Consider the following 20,067-nt stretch of genomic DNA (forward strand, 5'->3'; position numbering starts at 1 on the left):
AGGGTATTAGTGGAAATTGGGCTACTGTTGGTCGAAGGAGGAGAAGGAGAAGAAAAAGACGTCTACAGAGACAACAGGAAAATGAGAAGTGTAGGAGAGTGGAGGTTAGAGTTGGCACTTTGAATGTTGGTACAATGACTGATAAAGGAGAGAAAGATAGCTGATATGGTGGAGCTAGGTATAAATGTTGTGTGTTCAGGAGACCAAGTGGAAAGGAAGTAAGTCCAGAAACATTGGAGGTGGGTTTAAACTGTTCTATCATGGTGTGGATGGAAAGAGAAATGGTGTAGGGGTGATTCTGAAGGAAGAGTACTGTAAGAGTTTAGTGGCGGTGAAGAGAGGTTCTAATAGGGTGATTATTGTAAAGCTGGAAGTTGAAGGAGTGATGATAAATGTCATCAGTGCCTATGCTCCACAAGTGGGCTGTAAGACAAAGGAGAAGAAAAAAATCTGGAGTGACTTAGATGAAGTGGTAGATGGTGTACCTAGGAATGAAAGATTGGTGATTGCGGCAGATTTCAATGGGCATGTAGGTGAAGGGAACAGAGGTGATGAGGAGGTGATGGGTAGGTATGGCTTTAAGAAGAGGAATGTGGAAAGGCAGATGGTGGTAGATTTTGCTAAAAGGATGTAAATGGCAGAGTTGAATACATATATTAAGAAGAAGGAGGATCATAGGGTGACGTATAAGAGTGGGGGAAGGTGCACACAGGTGGACTATGTTCTATGCAGGAGATGCAACCTGAAGGGGATTGGAGACTGTAAGGTGTTGGCAGGGGACAGTGTGGCTAGAAGCAAAAAGAGGAGGAGAGTGAAGAATAAAAGAAGAATAAGATGGTGGAAACTGAAGGAGAAAGAGTTTAGTGTGCGATTTAGGGAAGAGGTCAGACAGGGGCTCGGTGGTGGTGAAGAGGTGCTGGATGATTGGGCAACTACTCCAGAAGTGATAAGAGAGACAGCTAGAAAGGTACTTGCTGTGACGTCTGGAAAGAGAAAGGAAGACAAAGAGATGTGGTGGAATGAGGAAGTGCAGGAAAGCATAAGGAGAAAGAGGTTGGCAAAACAGAATTGGGATCGACAGAGTGAGAAGGATGTGCTGCAAGTTAGAGCAATAAAGGATGCAGATGGAAATATGTTGACTAGTGAGGAGAGTGTGTTGAGAAGCAGAAGGGAGTATTTTGAGCAGCTGATGAACGAGGAAAATGAGAGAGAGAGAGAAAGTTGGATAGAATGGAGATGGGGAAACAGGAAGTGGATAGGATTAGTAAGGAGGAAGTGAGAGCAGCGATTAAGAGGATGAAGAGTGTAAAGTTTGACCAGATGACATACCGGTAGAAGCATGGAGATGTTTAGGAGAGATGGCAGTGGAGTTTTTAGCCAGGTTGTTCAACAAGATTTAGAAAGGTGAGAGGATGCCTAAGGAACAGAGAAGGACTGTGCTGGTATCGATCTTTAAGAATAAGGGAGATGTGCAGACCTGCAGTAACTGCAAATAAAGTCGATCAGTCACATCATGAAGTTATGGGAAAGAGTAGTAGAAGCCAGGCTGAGAGAAGAGGTGACCATCTGTGCGCAACAGCATGGTTTCATGCTGAGGAAGAGCACCACAGATGCATTATTTGTTTTGAGAATGTTGATGGAGAAGTATAGAGAAGGTCAGAAGGAGTTGCATTGTGTGTGGATTTAGAGAAAGCGTATGACAGAGTGCCAAGAGAGAAGTTGTGGTGCTGTATGAGGAAGTCAGGTGTGTCAGAGAAGTATGTGAGGGTGGTGCAGGACATGTATGAGGACAGTCTGACAGCAGTGAAGTGTGCAGAAGAACTGCATCAAGGATCTGCTCTGAGCCCTTTCCTGTTTGCAGTGGTGATGGACAGGTTGACGGACGAGGTCAGACAGGAGTCTCCATGGACTATGATGTTTGCGGATGATATTGGGATTTGTGGTGAAAGTAGGGAGCAGGTTGAGAAGAGGTGGAGAAGGTGGAGGAGTTCAGGTGCCTGCGGTCAACAGTGAAAAGTAATGGAGAGAGTTAGAGAAGTGAAGAAAAGAGTACAGGCAGTGTGGAGTGGGTGGAGAAGAGAGGCAGGGGTGATTTGTGATAGAAGGGTATCTGCAAGAGTGAAACAGAAAGTTTATAGGACTGTGGTAAAACCTGTGATGTTGTATGGTTAAGAGACAGTGGCATTAACTAAAAGACAAGAGGTGGCGCTGGAGGTGGCAGAGCTGAAGATGTTGAGGTTTTCGTTGGGAGTGACGAGGATGGACAGAATTAGAAATTAGTTGATTAGAGTAACAGCGCTTCTAGGAAGTTTTGGAGACAAGGTGAGGGAGGCGAGATTGAGATGGTTTGGACATGTGCAGAGAAGGGACATGAGGTATATCAGTAGGAGAATGCTGAGGATGGAGCCACCAGGAAGGAGGAAAAGAGGAAGGCCAAGGAGGAGGTTTATGGATGTGATAAGGGAAGACATGCAGGTAGTTGGTTTGACAGAGGCAGATGTAGAAGACAGGAGGTATGGAGACGATGATCCGCTGTGGCGACCCCTAATGGGAGCAGCTGAAAGAAGAAGAAGAAGAAGTAGTGCAGCATGTGCCCCTTAAATGCGTGATAAAAGTACATATATTTCTCACCCAGGTTTCAATAAGATTACAGTATTTCCACTACTGGTATTATTTGAGCTGCTTCTTAGTATTGCAAGCTTGCTAGCTCTGTCGTTTCAGGTCTACAAATTTAAACATTAAATAATTTTTATTATGGGATGGTGAAATAGGTACAAGCACTTTAGCAGTATTAGTTCTGTTTTTAGATCAGTAACTGTACTGATAAAATTAATTAAGATAATTGTCAATATTTGAAGAAATAAAACAAATTCCTGGTGAAAAATGCTGATATATTAATAGCATGACATTATTTTTATTCAAAAACTGCACACTAATAACAAGTCTAATCTGTTATGTTTCTGTTTCCTGTCCCTTACAGCATACTTTACAGCATACTTGCAACATTGGTGGAACACCCGCAAACTTCATTGTACTTGGTAACGAAGCCTACACATTTTTAAATTGGCTCACAAAGACGTATACCCCAAGTCTTGTTTTAACCCCTCAACAGAACAGCAACAGAAACTGCCTTTGGGAGGTTAAAAGCAAGATGGTGGGATTGTCTGTAGAGAAACACACCTTTTCACCATATGCAGCAATAACTTGCTGTGCACTGCTCAAGAGAGAAGAGGAATCCTTCAGTCAAGACTGGATCTAAGTGGCTGCTGCTTTGGAGAGAGCCAAATATTATTATTATTATTATTATTATTATTATTATTATTATTATTTTTATTTGTATTATTATTATTATTATTATTATTATTATTATTATTATTATTATTATTATTATATTATCATATATTGAAACTCTATGGTTTGTCACATGTTCAATTTTTCAGTAACAGTATATCAGTACACAATACCTTTGATATTCAATGAAATTAAAGTTCTATCATCAGAGACCATCAGGTGTTATTAAAACACTCCTTTTGGTGGTCTGTGCATTGGTGCTACATCTTGCATGTTATCTATGTCAGTTCTCTAGAAACCCATAGTGGTATTGAGTGCACTCCAGTGACAGGGAAAAAAGAGCTAGCATGGTTGGAAGACTAGTGCAACGGACCATTACTACACAGTGACTAACTTACTGGTTACTCTTTATTCAAATATGCATTTTTTATATAAATGTGAATACAGATATTTAACAGTTGACATATTTTGCCTTGTATATATCTAGGCTGAAGTTAGTTTTGAGAAACTTTGAAATTTTTTTTTCAAAGATTCCTTCAAACATTATCATTCATTGAGTTATTTTTTAGTAATCTTTTATATTGGTGCATGTTTTTGGGAGGTGGATTGTAACCAGATTACTCATATGTAGAAAACTTAGTAAAGACAGTAACCTGAGTTCAGGAACAAACTCTGGATTGTGGACCTATGAGGCAGCAATGCACAGTCCAGTCCAGATGTCCAGATGTAAAAGAAAAATGGAGATCATCTGTCTACATTCGTTATGTTTAAAAAAAAAACTCCAGCACAATGTTACTTTTGTACTCATCATTCCTGCTACCTCCATCTCTGAGGTCATGGAAGACTAGAAGCGCTTTGTGTTAGCCTGATTGACTGTTTCCTGACCAGTCCAAATCAAACAATAGCTGTTCAGTGCCCTTTTTTTTTTCTTTTGGACTGTGACCTTTGCCAAGTCACTGGCAAATATGTGTCAAAGATGATTTCAAATAACCAATATATTTTATTTATATAATCAAAATTTATAATATTTATAGCAGGATTTTTATCTGACTGTGATACAAAGCCATACATTCACTTCTACAATATTCAAATGCAAATTACCTTTCACTGTGTTGTAGTTTGATTTTTTTTTTTTTATGAAATGTATTCATAACCGTGACCATCATTGACTTATAGTCAGTTACTATGCACATTTTTATGATACACAGTTTTAACTAAAGTTAAGATTTATTTTAGAATATGATAAATGCTTTATAGTAATAGTGGAGGATCATACTCGGGTAATATGAACGCTGAAGCAGGATCATGGAAGCTTTAGGATGTAAAAAGAGATTGAAATTATTTTAAAAAACAAAACAAAAAATATGTCATGTAGTGGTCCAGTTAATTAAAAAATTACTCTATGAATTATACAAAATATTCTCTTTTTTTTTTTTGCATAAAAATGCAATAGTGAGTTATAGTAAAGGATTTGACTGAAAGACATGCCTTTAAATTGGCATCTGTTTGACCTAATGAAGTTTCTTGCAACTTGAAAGTGTACTTGAATTGATTTAATGGATTAAAGTGGAGCAGAGAAAATCAAATTATATGTATATCATTTATGTCTTAATATTTGATAATGTTGCAAACAATATTATCATATTATTATATTATATTGTTTTATAGAGCAATAATAACATTGTAATATTTATTGTAACATATGGTAGAAAGGCTTTAACAGTGACAGTGTCTTTGACTTGAGACTTTTTGTGTGTTTTTGTGTGTGTGTGTGTGTTCACAATTATGCACAATATATATTGTGTGTATGTTTGAAAAGTTCCTCTTTCTTGCATTATATCTGTTGGTTATCATTTATGCTTAATCACAACTTGAAAAATTCGCTTAGTTATAACCTGAAATTATAAAAATTAAAAGTATGTGCAAAGTATATTCTGTACTTATATTTTAAACAGATACAAATGTCTAATGATTGTTTATTCACCGTCTTTAGCATATAGGTGGCCAAATAGCTTACTTCTCTGATGTAAATAAGATAAACATCAAATGACAGTAACATTACTGTGTGAAATTTCCATGGGTACAGAGAAACAGATAGATGTGCATGCAATCTACCTTTACAGGAAGTGCATCAGTGGTTGGGGGATTTCTCAGGGCTAAAAAGTCCAAACTCTCTGGTTTGTATGCCTGACAGTTGCAACATTGGATTTCATACCTTCTATATGAGCATATATGAGGTTATATAAGCATGGATTTAAAGGTATGTAAAAACAATATGCAAAACACTTTGCTTAAAATTCATTATTTGTTTCAAGGTTTGGGCCCACTAAATGTGATGGTTATAATTTCATTGTTATGCTTGCAAATGGGATATTAATGTATAATAAGACCTTAATATGATTTACATATGTTTTTGGGGTGCAGATTATGCTTAGTTTCTTCTTAGTATGCTTACTAGTTCTTCAGTAACCATATTTAGTTCAATGGTAAAACAACAAGACAAGGGAAAAGCTGGCTACATCCTAATTTTATGTATGCAAACATTTGCATATATATTTTATAAATGTTAAAAATTTTGCTCATAAATGTAACATTTATCTATAGCTACTATTGTATGTGTGCAATGCATTGTGATTTTCATTATCGGTTTTTTTCCTTTTAACTGTTTTTAACAATACCTTCAAACTACTGCATACTTCAGAACCATATTATCAAAAGGAGAGAAAAGCGATATTCGTTGTCACTCTTTGAGTATGCAGGAGAAAAATTCTCTATATAAAAAATGTTTGATTTTTAATATCTTAAAAGATTTCAAATCAGTTTCTATTCTGCAGAAAGTTTACGTTAATTCTCTTTGGTAGAGAGAATCTATAAACATCTGAGGATCCTTTTTTTTTTTTCATCATAAAATATTAATACATTTATATTGGTAATAGTTTGGTATTTAACCAGTAAATTATATAGTAATTAATTTAAATAAATGCAAAAGTTAAGATCTTAATAGATGAGAGTGATTTTGCACAAATGTCATAAAGAGTTCTTATTAGATTTGTATTTATACCTGATGATTTTTATTTTTTATTTTTTGGAAGCAATCTGCAATTTAACGATTTTTATAAACAATATTTTATTTGTATTTATTTCGATATTCATACATTGACATTCTGCTCAAATCTACTGAAATATATTGATATCATTGATCTTAGAGCGTTTAAATAAACTCTGTTTACTAATAAATATGTACAATTTGGATGTATAAACAGGATTTAGGATAGAGGGAAAAACCACACAGGAATAGAATTGTTATAAAAACATTGTGTTCAGTGGACAGATGGGGCCAAATTTTGACAAAAGGTGTAACACTTTCGGTGTGTGTGTGTGTGTACGTTCAACTGTGAAATATCTGGTGTAATTAGATTACAAGGTGAAAATGAGTCGTTTCATCATAGTGAGCAGAATATATTTGGGTATATGTTATGCTGCTCTGTAAAGAGCCCCACGGTCAGTGCAGTCTTCTCCATCCTAATCCCCCTTCACTCTCCCTGAGCCCCTCACACTCTTTCCCACTGTATCGCCAGAGACTGACTGGGACAGCAGGCAGAGATACAATCATCTGCTTCTAACACGAAAGGAGCGCAACATATACACGTGTTATAGCTGCTATACGATCCTTTACCAGCAAGTGAACTCTTTCCCGACGCCGAACGTTAAATGCCGTGGCTGGTCTAAGTGGAATGAGGACTAATACCAAAAGCAACAACACTGGCTTCTTGTCTAAACAACTAGCTAGCTATGTAGCTGCAGAGCTAGCTAGCTAGCTAGCTATATCTGCAATATAGCCGTTTTCGTAGGTTTCTAGTTAGCTATCTAGCTATAGCCACTCCAGAAAGCTTTGGCTAAAACATTGCGGGTTTGCTTTCATTTCTTATTCCTGCACCAAGCAACAAGGTAAGACGGTTTTCTATAGCTACGACTTATAGCTGGTTAGCTAGTTGCTAGCAAGTGGCTTGTACCGTATTAGCAAAAGTTCCAAGCTAGCTGGTTCAGCATATTGACAGTATTAGCTTTTCGTTGTTTAGCTAACCTCTTATGCTAGCTATAATGCTGTTTTAGTTCATGACTATGGCTTTTTGTAATTGTAGCGTTAGTTATAACGTCGTACATGACAGCTGGATATTGTTATGGCAGCGAGGCCCGTGTGCGTGTGTGTGTGTGTGCGTGCGTGCGTGCGTGTGTGTGAGAGAGGTTAATTGTTGTTTTCCTCCATATCTAGCTTACACAAGCAAAGCGCCGGTCTCCAGTTACACCCTGACCCGAAAATGGTGAGTCCACACCGTGTATATTTTTATATATATATATATATTCTATATATCATCATGTTTTGGTAACAACTAGTGGCTTGAAATGCTACAATGGCTCCTAGTATCAGCACGCATGTTTTAATTTAGTATAACGAGACAGAAATTGTAAGTTGTGTGTCAGTCATAACTCCTGGCCACCCTTTATAACATCCAGCTTGTGTGATTGTAGCAGTCAAGGTACATCCCCAAGAACTAACCATCTAACTAGGTCTTTACTATAGTGATAAATAAGAGTCAGATTGATTGTTGTTAGTTTTCTCACGATCATGTGCCAAACCCTGGCTTCTTAGAAGAAAACAAGGGTATTGTCAGGAGAAATCAGAGACGAGTTGTTAAATCTTGATTAATCCCTATAGGTTGTAGGAGTGGCCCTAAAAATTGCTTATGAACTGACAAGAAACATAACCTTGTTGAAATCTGGTATAGGCATCTATTACAAGTGGTCAACTGTTGCCACGAAGTTGGACGCATGTCGTTGTATGTGCTTCGGTATGATCTAGCTTTAGGATTTCCCTACACTGGAACTAACCTTTTCCAGCATGACAGTGTTTCTGTGCACAAAACAAGTTCCACAAAGACATAGTTTGGCAAAGTGGACAAAACTGCATGCATATTGGTCTGACCTTAACCCTTCTGCATACCTTTGGGATGACCTGGAAGTCTGACCCCAGTGCTTGAGTTTTCCCTAATGCTCTTGTTTGTTGAATGAGTACAAATCCCAAGAGCAACACTCCAAAATCTAGCGAGAAAACCTTTTCAAACAAAGTGAAGGTGATTCTAACAACGAATCAGGTAACATTTTGAATAGAATGTTGTATGCATAAATGAGTCGCATACACACTTTTTTTTAGCTGTATGAGCGTGTTATTGTAGTTGAAACAGTAAAAGGATTTTATATAATCTGCATTTTGAATGAATGTCAATAAAGCTGACTTTTTATATAACAAAATCAAATATGTGTTTTAGGACATTAGGCACTCTTGATGGCAAAATTCACCCCAGTAAATTTAAATTTAAGAATGTAAATTTAAGAATTTATTTGCCTACTTTTGTGCATTAATGTCTTTTTTCTTCAGGCCACGGATCCACTTGTCTGTTTTCTTGCAGAGCCCTGATGATAAACAAGACCTTATCAGTTCAGCACTTCATTGAACACTTATTCTGCTTAATCCTGTTAATGTAGTGTAAAGTAGATCAGTATGCAGATTCTTATATGTGTATTTCATCTTCAAGCCCTTTCTGAAACAGCCACGTTATTTTTCAAATGGGGAAGACTGTCATCACATTTTTTGGTCCATAAATAGTCCCGTGTAAAGCTTTACCCCATGAACAGCGCGTGCCTTCTCCTGACTTCATCAGTTTGTGACAATCGCTTGATCCTTGATCAGAAGGTTTTAGTGATTTGTCTGCAAATCAGCTGCTCATTGAGTCAGTTATGAACGGCTCCTTATTAACCCCACCCAGCCCACGGGCTGCAGCGAACTCATCCCCTCTTCCTCCATCCCCATCTCCCTCGCCATCTCCTCCATCTCCTTCATTGCTGCCCCTTTCTGTACGTCCCCCACCGTTACCCCCTCCGGCTTCTGGCCAGCCTTTGTCTTCGCTGTCTGATACACCGACTCCCTCACCTTCTCCCTGCCTTAGCTGGACCGAGTTCTGTGAGCTTCATGCCCGGGTAGCTGCTGGCGATTTTGCCCGTCACTTCAGGGCCTTCCTCCTGGAGAATCCACATTATTCGCCCGATTCTGCTGCTGCTTTCTGCCGTCGCTTCACTGACCGATTTGTTTGTCATTTTGAAAGCGAACTTGAGGGAAGCAGTGCAGTCAGGGAGGGTACAGGGATTTGGGTCACTCAGTCTGATGGCACGTCGCTGGAGGAAGAGGCAACGTCTCCACCACTTTTACCACCTGATGCTCCTGCAATCTGCCTGCCGATACACCTAAGGGCTCCGCCCAAGCCACTTTCGGCTCGGCAGGGTTTGGACACTCGAGGAGCAGATAGATTTCAGAATCCCACTGCTTACCAGGACTCATATGCTCATGCGCAAATTCTGCCACCTTCTTCTTTGTCTTGTTCATCTTCAATGCATGGGAACAATGGTCGAAGGGAAGATAGGGCATTGACGGTTAAGAAGTATCCTGGCCACTTGCCTGGCAATGCAGACCTGGAGGAAGAGGAGGACAGTTGGGTGGGACCTGTGACAGGGGAAGAGGCAGAGTCAGACGAGCCAGTGGGGAAGGACTGCGAGGGAGAGGGTGGTATTCTCACGGACAGACCTGATGGCAGCCTGACACCAATAAGCCCTACTTCTGGGGGACCACTAAACTCCGGGTCAAAGAGCAGCATCCCTGGTGCAGGTGGTCACTCCAAAAACAAGCTAAAGAAACGTTTTTCTCTGCGAAACGTGGGCCGCAGTGTGCGGGGCAGTGTGAGAGGTATCCTGCACTGGCGAAGCTCCTCTAGTGACTCGCCTCAAAGCTGTGGCTCGGCTAATGCCACGCCACTGCCCTCCAGCTACAGCTACACTATGGGCCTGCAGGATGCCAAGAGGAACGCTCAAGGTGCCCCATCCTCGCTTCCCGTCTCACTTTCTCTCCCCCTCTCACTCCCGCACTCATCCTCCTCCTCCCTGCCACCATCGTCATCCAGCAGCGCCACCTCCCTCTCCCTTTCTGAAGCTCGTGATCGGAGGAGGAGTAACGGAGAAGGTGAGAAAGAAAAGTGGACCCACCGGCTAGAGAAGCTGCGTCTGTCCCGCTCTCCACCACCAACCCTACAAGCACCTGTGGGGCCTACATCTGCGTTGTTGCCCTCTGCCCTTCCTTCTAGGAAGACAGGCAGACTTGTACGAGAGGGAGGAGTGAATGTCTGCTCCTCCGCAGATGAATTTACTGGCTCTCACGGCTTTCCAGGCTTCTCGTTCGGGTTGCTCTACCATGGCATGGACAGTAATAATGCCGTCTCTGGCTCCACTTCGGAGCAAGCTGGTGGAATGCCTTCCCCAGTAACAGGAGGGGCAATAGCTGGACGAGGCACTCGCTGGCATAAGTGTCGACTGGTTTTGAAGGAGCGAGACAAGGAAGGAGGCGAGAGAGGAGAGGAGTACTTCCTAGAGTTTTACATACCGCCCAAGGTAAATGGAAACTTAGGTTTATTTCCAATAGTCTATAAGGATTATTATAAGTCACGTTTATACATTGTGTTGTAGTTCACAGATACTAGAATATTAAACTGTGTATTATACTGTTGCACTTTGGATTTAAATCCAGTTGTCAAAAACATATTTGTTTGGTGTTGATGTATATTATATATAATTTTTTTACTCTCTCCTCTATAGGCTTCCAAGCCCAGACTGACTATCCCATGCTGCTGCATTTTAGACATCAGGAGCACAACAGCTCTTGAAGTACCAGACAAAGAAAACACTTTTCTTCTGCAGGTTTGTCTTCACAGACTCCAAAGTTTCTGCTTGTGTCTGCATCTCATTTGATTCTCTATAAATTATTCCTCTATTACAGAATGTTTCTTTTAAATATTTTTTGCTTTTGTTTCTGTTAATATATCAACCTGCTTGTCTCGCTTCTCTTGTTTACTGTCACATTGTCTTTGAATGCTGTCTTCTCTCAGTTGGAAGGACAGGTTCAGTATGTCATTGAGACCAGAGATGCTGTTCAGATGAGAGCCTGGCTAAGTGACATTAGAAACAGCATCTGTCTGAGGTAATATACATTCGGTTATGCTGTAAATATTTTCGGTAATGTTGTTTAAAGGAATACTAATCTGGAACTGTTGATTATTAGAGAGGTGAGTGTAAACATTTTTAAATCACATTATGCCTAGTAATAAAGTAGTAATTAGCATAATTATACTTTAAGATAAATAAAATCCATTTAACCATTAGTTACCAGGTAAGGTTTTTTCATCATATAGTTTAAAAATTGTTAAACAACTTATCAAACAGGTTTCGTTTACATAAAAGACCTAATATTTTTTATTTTACTTGTGTTTCCAGTTGGTTGGTTGGAAGAACAGCTGACCTTTCATTATCTATAGTTAAAACTTTTTGGGTGCCTTTACTACTTAATATCAGTTGGTGTGCTTTTTTGTTTTTGTTTTGTTCTAAGTTAAAATCCTGTTTTCCTCCATTTGCCCTCTGTTTCGACCCAAATATGGAGACCAGCTTTCACCTCCATATTTAGGTTGTTCGGGCACAAATGCATGTTGAAAAACAATATTTGGCATTTGAATGATATATACCAGCTGAGTATTGAAGTTTTAATCCTGTATAAGATATATTGTGCTTATTCGTGTCTACTTTTATAACGTTATAACTGCTTAAATTTGACAATTAGTTTACTAGTGTAGAAACACTCAATCTTTGGCTGTTGATGTTAGTGAGCAGGAGGACATCGAGGGAGTGTGTGGTGGAGCACAGACGGACCTCAGTAGCACACCGGAATTCAGTGATCGTCTGTCTCAAGGTCAGTGGTTTGTCTGTAATGATTTAGTTTGAGGGAGCTAAGCTGAAACTAATGTCACGTCATTTTAATTCTGAAAACAATACTGAAACTTCAGCAATATTCGGTTTCATGGTCGGGACAAGTTGTTTATACAGCTTGTAAATTTCAGTGGTTGTAAAACGTGTTATTTAAAAATATATATATTGAAACCACTATGAGAATATTAAGAGTAAAGCAGTAATAAAGGCTTTATACAGTATTGCATAATATTTCAGTGTTCTTTTGTGCTTGTTTATTTTTTTTTCCATTTACAGTGTGTTACGGTGGAGTGGGGGGTTCTCCACTGCTGGACGCTCTTCCTCCTGAGTTGCCACCCCGTGCCCCTCTAGATGAACCCGATGGTCGGCTGCTTGGAGGAGGCGGAGCTAGTCTTGGCATGTCATTTCCAGAGACGCCTGAAGCCACAGGTATCCCTTATAGACATTACAAATAAAGAGTTACAAACAACGGGTCAAATAGGGATCCATTGTGAAGTGTGTAGCCTCTAAGCCATGCCAGCTCTGCAATACACTTCTTTCACTCTTCCGTCTTCTTGATCAATTGCTTTTTCACAGGCTCCTTTCTGATCTCTGAGGGCTCAACTGCAGAGCCTGTAGAGCACCCATTAAGTGAGTGTCAGTGGTTCCATGGCACGTTGTCACGACTGAAGGCGGCCCAGCTGGTGTTGGCAGGCGGCATGGCAAGTCATGGCGTCTTCCTTGTGCGCCAGAGCGAGACGCGGCGCGGGGAGTATGTCCTTACCTTCAACTTCCAAGGCAAAGCGAAGGTGAGTTCACAGTCATTTTTGTTCTCACCACATATTTTTTGCTAATAGTCTGAGTAAGAAGCACTCAACATACTAATCTCTTATTATTTTCCGATTTCCCTTCTTATCCTTGCATTGTGATTAGGGCTGCTGCAATCGATTATTTTAGTAATCGAGTAGTCTAACGATTATTCCATCGATTAATCGAGTAATCGGATAAGAAGTGATATTTCTTTATTAAGTGCGATACTAAATAAGAGGGAAAAAATTAGACAAATTTAACAAGTAATTGTTTTTTCTTTTGGAAAAATTTTAATTTTTATTGCTGAAATTGCGTAAAAGAATATTAATGAAAACTAAACCCATTTAGTGCATTTAATAGCCATATTACATCAAAATACAAATATAGTTGCATTCATTTTTTTTATTCTGCAGCATCTTCTGTGTTTCCTGTCCAGAGTGCTCCAGAGTTTAGCGGGTGGTGCTTCAGTAATAATCGTCCCTGGGAAACACAGTGTTCCGTGTTTAGTTAAATAGACTAAACGACGCATTAAATTTTTGTAATGAAATTAATCGAGTTATTCGAGGATTCGTTACAGCCCTAATTTTGATATTATTTTGTTCTCTGTACAGCACCTTCGCCTTTCTCTGAACGAGGATGGCCAGTGTCGTGTGCAGCATCTCTGGTTCCAATCTATCTTTGACATGCTGGAGCACTTTCGAGTGCATCCTATCCCCCTGGAGTCAGGGGGCGCCTCCGATGTCACACTCATCAGCTTTGTGGGCGCCACAGCTGCGCGGCAACCAGGTATTGACACTCGGGGCCAAAGCACAAATGGAGGAAGGCTTGAGTGTGATGGCAGACATGAATAGCATTCGGGTTTTGTTAACAAGGTTTGGAAAACATTCGGGGTACCTAAAAAGGCATTTTTTATTTTTTGTATAGACCTTAAGTATAATGTAAATGGACTGCTGCAGGCCACCGCATGAGCTTTGTGACATGGTTGTAGGGCTAAAATAGAATTTTATCCACGTATGTAGTCTCCTGCTGTATCAGCATGGCATGTGTGAATGAAGTTTTGCTGGCTGTGCATGGCTTCTGATACTTTTCTGATTTTGTATTTGCTAAGTGTGCATGGCCTATTGTGTTTACTTGTCCCTTTCCTTCCATCCCATTACCAGTTTTTAACATTATCATCCTCAAACTATCTCTTTTATAATTGTCTATTAGGGGTGTAACAGTACACAAAATTCACAATTCGGTACGTAACTCGGTTTTTAAGTAGTTTTTTCAATCAATTATTTTTTATTGATAAATTCTTATTCTTATTATTCTTATTCTTATTACTATTATTATTATTATTAACATTTGTGAACAACATTAGAACAGGTCACATTTTTTAAACAAATTTAAATAAAATGTCTGTTTGGTTAAATAATATATAAAATAATATTTTATAATATTTTATAAAAATAAAATAGAATAGAATAAATTAAATTAATGTAATACACTTTTTATTATATTGAATAAATTGAGTAATCAATTAAATTGGCACAAAATAAATCGATTAAATACAATTAAATAAATTAAATAGTTTACATTTGTTAGACTCCATTTGGGTAATACAGACAAGTATGTAAGTGTGTATGTGTGTTTTACATTTAATATACAATTTTTCTAAAGATATGTTCTACTTATTTCAGCAGACTTTAACAAATGTCTTCATTCCTTCCATCCTACATTTATTTACTCCCTCAAAATGTGGAATTGTCAGGATTTTCTCCTTTTAGGAGACATTCTTGAAGCTGGACATAAAACGCTGAAAGAATCCATATTGCTAGCATTAGCTGCTAGCCACTTTCTGATTAGCAGCTAATGCTAGAGATGTGGATTCTTTAGCGTTTTCATTTATGCACAAAACAAATCTTATTTCCGGTATGAAGTGAATAGCCACAATGACCCTGCCAAACTTTAGTTTCTTTTTCTTTTCTTTTCTTTCTTTCTTTATTTTTATGTTTTCAAGTTTAATAATAATTATAAAATGCATTCAAAGTGCAAGGTGGGGACCAAACAAACTTGCAATCTGCCACTTGATATGTTCCCGTGGGAACTCAGATTTGACCTATGTTCCACATGTAAAATAGAAAAGGTTTGGTACAAATAAGAGTACCTTTACAACCCTATTGTCCATATTGCTCTTTTCACTTTCTTCTAACTTTTTATCTCTTAGCTTGATTAATTTTCCCTCTTTCTCTCTCCTCTCTCCTCCTATACAATCCTAAATCTGCACCATCTCTGCTCCACCTGCCAGCCATACCTCTGTGATAATGATCAAACCTCCATCATATTTATACTAGGGCCCCACTGGTATGAAAATTGTTGACACTATTGGCTTTAAGAATGTCAAATTTTAGGTTGAAAAACCCTAGATAGCCCCCATATCCAAGTTTATTTCCACTGGAAACCCCGGTTTCCTCTCACTGAGAATATTGCCCATGTTAACATTGCACCTATGTGTGAATGAGTGTGTACATGCACCCTGATGGACTCATCTCAGTGTCCCAGGATAGAGTCTGCAACACTCACTGACTAGGATAAAAACGGTTATAAATTTTTTAATTCGTTAAATGAATAAAAAATTAAATCACATTCAGTTCAGTAACAGGTTTTGTCAGTTTTTCAAACAGAAACTGTAATGTAAATACATTTTACCCCCACCCAACCTCGGAAAATGTTTGGTAGTCAAAGCAGTGATCCAGTGAACTCTTCATGCTGTGTGAACTACCAAAGCTTTTCCACATATTTAATCTATCTTTCACCTCTGTCTCCTGAGTCCCACCTATCTGGTCTCTGATTTGCATTCATTTATTCATCATCCATCCTTCTCTGTATGTGCATATCTACTTTTTCCCCAAACCTCTGTCCCACCCCTATGCCTCAGGCCTCCCTCCTGCTAGTGCGTACCAAAGCTCTGATTGGCTGTCTTTGTTGTTGTTTGTCGTTGGGTCATCTTCGCAGGCCGGGACAGGGCAGGCAGCCGGCCCACAGTCTGTGATGTCATCACCACGCGCCACCCTGACTCTCCATCAACCCCCATCTCTGACTGTGTGTAAGTGAGACAAGATTTAATAGACAGAGAGCACAGAGAACCCTAACCCAGAGAGAATGCTTATAAAAAAATTGAAATAATAAATTTCCATGGGAATTACCATATCTAATATAAAGGGGTAAGATTTAAAGCATCATTTTTAAGATAGTTACAGGCAATGCAAGGGCAATATTAATCTCAGGCCATTTGTAGCCTGAAAACCTTTCAATAAATATGTGGAAAGGAAAGATTAAGTAATTTAGTAAACTATTGAAATAAAATGGTACACTGCTAGAGACGAATAAACACCACAAAACCTGTAGCGTATGACAGGTGAAAAAGATCGAGATGGGAGGGAGTGGAGCAGCAGGTCATCCGTTCACCTCAGATGTACATTTTGTCTGCCTAACGTTCCATTCACGGCTGGATTTCAGTTGCATAGGTCCATTGTAGATTTGTCGTCACATGGAACATTGCTCACTATAAGCTTGTGATTATCACGACAGCAGTACAGCTTTCCATTTAGTGATTGATCTTGCATCACACATTTGACAGACAACAAGCTCTTTCTCCACAATCACCTGAAGTTTTTAAAGACTTTTTGTATGTTTAGAATAATGTCTCTATACAGCATTATAATGTAGGATGCACATATCTCTATTTACATACACACTGTGGAGACAGGGTGTAGGAAGTCTGTGTACTGTGTGTTGACTGATTCCATTACTGGGACACATGCATGTCTTTGCTTCCTGGATTTCTCTCACGTACTATGCCATTTCTTTCTCTCGTTCTTTCTCTGTCTCTCGCTTTCTCCTTACCCCTTTCACCTTCTTCTCACTCTGTGGAACTTGCCACTTTTGTATATACCCGATTTTTCCCTTTTGATTTTCTTTCCTGTTTTGCCTACTTCCCTTCTGTCTTTTCTCTCTTGGCCTTTCTGTCCTCGTTCCAGACATGATCAGCAGACCCCGTAGCCCCCCTCAGCCTCCGCCTCCCCCTCTCCCACCGGGGCGCCCTCCACCACCCACACCACCACAGGAGCGTGTAACCGACGTGGAGGCTGTAGGAGGAGGAGCGGCCAGCGGGCCAGAGGAATGTGAGGAGCGTGAAAGGGAAGCGCCTTTAAGACAGTTGGAAGGAGCAGAGGCCGAGGAGAGAGAGGGAGGCCGGGCCCGAGCCATTGACAACCAGTACTCCTTCTTCTGAGGAGCAGAAGAGGAGAGCCAGTCACAATCAGTATTTTTCACTTCATAGGAAGAACTCAAGAGTATGGGGGGGGAAGCATTACTAACACTATTAAAAAAGGCTTTCAAAGGATGAGAGAGATATGGAGGGAGATACACACACACACACACACACACACACACACACACACTGTTCATTGAAACTACAACATAGAAACACTAAGTAACAGTACACTAAGTGGAGATTAGCTGAGGAAACGTTTGTTAATGTTACACTACATTTATTTTTCAATTGTATTTCAGTATTAAAGGTGTTTCTCATTGTTCTGTTATATAGGACGGTACGGTCCTTCAGCTTCGTGCAATCACACTGGATGGTACTCGACCACCACGTGGTGCTATCATTTATACACAGATTTTTCAGATAACATACCCAGCAGCACTCTATTATGCAATTTTTTTTCGGTACATTTGCTTTGTTTTGTCATTTTGTATTTGTTGTTTTAGCGTTAGAGCAACTGTCACTGACGAATCGTGATTTTTGCAGTTTATTTCAGTGCTAGACCTCACACAGGACTGCTGCTTGCCAAAATAACCCAAACTCATCAGTGAGGCAGACCAGATATAAAACATCTCCATTGACATCATTACCTCAGTGCCCTCGGGCTGTGAGTACGACTGCTGATCTGAGATCTCAGAATCCTTAATAATTAAATGAATTTAAATTGGCTGATCCCAGATCAACAGTCCTACAGTGAGATGCTTGAGGTGTACGAGGCCTGATGTTTCATCCACAGCTTTGCTGGAGGCTGCACAAGATTATTTTTCAACCAAATCACAGTGTCCCATCTGTGGTATGCTGACATTCTTACCACCTTGATAGCTGTGTTTGAGTTACTTCATTGGATCTGTTTGGGGAATAAGACAGAAGACAAATGAATTTGGTCACAATCAGATTTAACTGGAAACTAAAGTTGTGTGTACATGCCGATTTTTATTGTGAAAATGGGTTGTTTTATATAATTGTTAGATCATCAGCTGATCAAAGGCAAAGCGCACACATGAAAGGTGATTTGGTTCAAAAATCCTGAACCTCTCTTTACTGTCAGGAGACAATCTCTCTCTCTTTCAATATTTCAAATTCTTTTTCTATATCCAGTAGCTGCGTTTTATTCATCTAAAATATCTGTCTTTATGATGTCCCCCTCAGTCTTCTCTCTTCTCAGTCTCAGCATTCTTACACACACACACACACACACACACACACACACACACACACACACACACACACACACACACACATCTGCACACTGTTTTACTTTTAACCATTTCAAAGGTTGAGTCAAGAGGAGGAAGAATGTCATTCATGTACATGAGAATTTATTTCTTATTGAATATAACAATAAGGAAGACCTTGATAATTGATAGTAATAATTGTCTAAATAATAGTATTAATTTTATTTTTTATGTTGTTTTAAAAATGCCTTTGTTGTATGTCGTTTACTTTATGTATGCATAATATTGTTCTCAATACTGAGTTTCAAGTTTTTGTGCCTTTTTTTTTTTTTTTTTTTTGTATAGCTTGTGATCTCCCCCAGCCTGTCCCACACTAGTTTCTCTTTTATCTCGTTACAGTTTCTTCTTATTTCCAAAAAGTTTTTTTTTTGTTCTGTTCTGTTCTGTTCTGTTCTTTCTGTTCTGTTCTGTTCTGTTCTTTTCCTTTCTTTCTTTCTTTCTTTCTTTCTTTCTTTCTTTCTTTCTTTCTTTTTTTCTTTCTTTCTTTCTTTCTTTCTTTCTTTCTTTCTTTCTTTCCTTTTCTTTTCTTTTCTTTTCTCATCTTTGGTTTTGTCTCCTAGTCCTTTCCATCTTCCTCCTTTATCCATATCCTTAACAACCACATCCCTTCATCAGATTCTTGTCTTTTTGTAGTTTTTTTTTTTTTTTTTTTAATACCAATGGATCGCCCTTAAACTAATTTTATTTTTTAGTTTTATTCTCTTCCCCCCTTCTCTTGACATTTGAACTACTATTTGTGCCTTCTCTCTCTCTCTCCCTCTCCCTTTCTCTCTCTCTTTCTCTTTCTTTTTCTCTGTGCTGGGACCGTGTGTTGAGGTGGACTGTGTTTCCCACCCTGTGTAATTAGTTTCAGGTACTACATTGAATTTAATAATAATAATAATAATAATAATAATAATGGTACATGACAATGGTGATATAAATATACTGAAACATGTTTTGGAGTCTCGTGTTTGTGTTAACCTGCGATAAAGTTCATGTGAAGAAGGTCTTACCAAGTATATTGATGTGTGTTATGTCTTTAGTCTGACTAGAGGTTAAACAATATGATTATTTCATAAAAAGACATCAGGATACCATGAGAATTATTTGAAAGACTGAATTTTTAGAGTATTTGGCAGTGTGACATTTCATAGCTGAATCACAGAATGTCATTGTTGCACTATTTATATCAGCTTGTTTTTTTAGTAAATCTGATTCAAATCATATGCTCATAAACAAGCCTTTTATCAGATTTGGTGGTTATGAAGAAAAAAAATTTTTGTGAAAGGGATATGCTTACTAATATAACTTGGTCCAAAATGTGTGGCCTAAATAAGTTGAGTATGGGACTCTGCTACTTTTATTTCTGCATGTAATGATTTAAAAGCCAAAATTATTATTTTCTTGTGATGTTGGTTGAGTGGGTTATTTGTTCATAGTGTGGCCAAGTCAGTGGTCAGTGATTTTTCTGAGTTCCAATAGTTTGGATTTTGATGTAATAAACCTTGTACTGAGGGGGCCTGTGGAATTTATGTCACTGTTAAAGTGGTTCCTGGCCTAATTGGTTTGGGTAAAGTGGAATTCTTTGAGCGTATT

At 38.9% G+C, this 20,067-nt stretch overlaps 1 protein-coding gene across 1 annotated transcript; it reads left to right on the forward strand.

Annotated features, from left to right (window-relative positions):
* The first annotated feature begins 6,698 nt into the window (after window positions 1-6,698).
* sh2b1 (SH2B adaptor protein 1) lies at window positions 6,699-19,426 on the forward strand. Its single transcript, XM_083566275.1, has 11 exons — window positions 6,699-7,239; window positions 7,565-7,613; window positions 8,729-10,785; window positions 10,990-11,091; window positions 11,280-11,371; window positions 12,048-12,133; window positions 12,427-12,579; window positions 12,727-12,938; window positions 13,551-13,725; window positions 15,937-16,027; window positions 16,962-19,426. Exons 3-11 carry the CDS (start codon window positions 9,088-9,090, stop codon window positions 16,981-16,983), a joined length of 2,631 nt encoding a protein of 876 aa, XP_083422401.1. The 5' UTR covers window positions 6,699-7,239; window positions 7,565-7,613; window positions 8,729-9,087; the 3' UTR covers window positions 16,984-19,426.
* The last annotated feature ends 641 nt before the right edge of the window (window positions 19,427-20,067 follow it).

The sequence above is a fragment of the Silurus aristotelis genome, assembly GCF_946808225.1.
Source record: "Silurus aristotelis genome assembly, chromosome: 17".
Classification (NCBI taxonomy): domain Eukaryota; kingdom Metazoa; phylum Chordata; class Actinopteri; order Siluriformes; family Siluridae; genus Silurus; species Silurus aristotelis.

Bases quoted from the DNA above. Each gene is read 5' to 3' on its own strand.
- sh2b1 (XM_083566275.1), top strand. From the start codon at position 9,088: ATGAACGGCTCCTTATTAACCCCACCCAGCCCACGGGCTGCAGCGAAC. The intron at 11,092-11,279 runs GTTTGTCTTCAC...GTCTTCTCTCAG, and splicing joins AAAACACTTTTCTTCTGCAG to TTGGAAGGACAGGTTCAGTA. The intron at 12,580-12,726 runs GTATCCCTTATA...GCTTTTTCACAG, and splicing joins AGAGACGCCTGAAGCCACAG to GCTCCTTTCTGATCTCTGAG.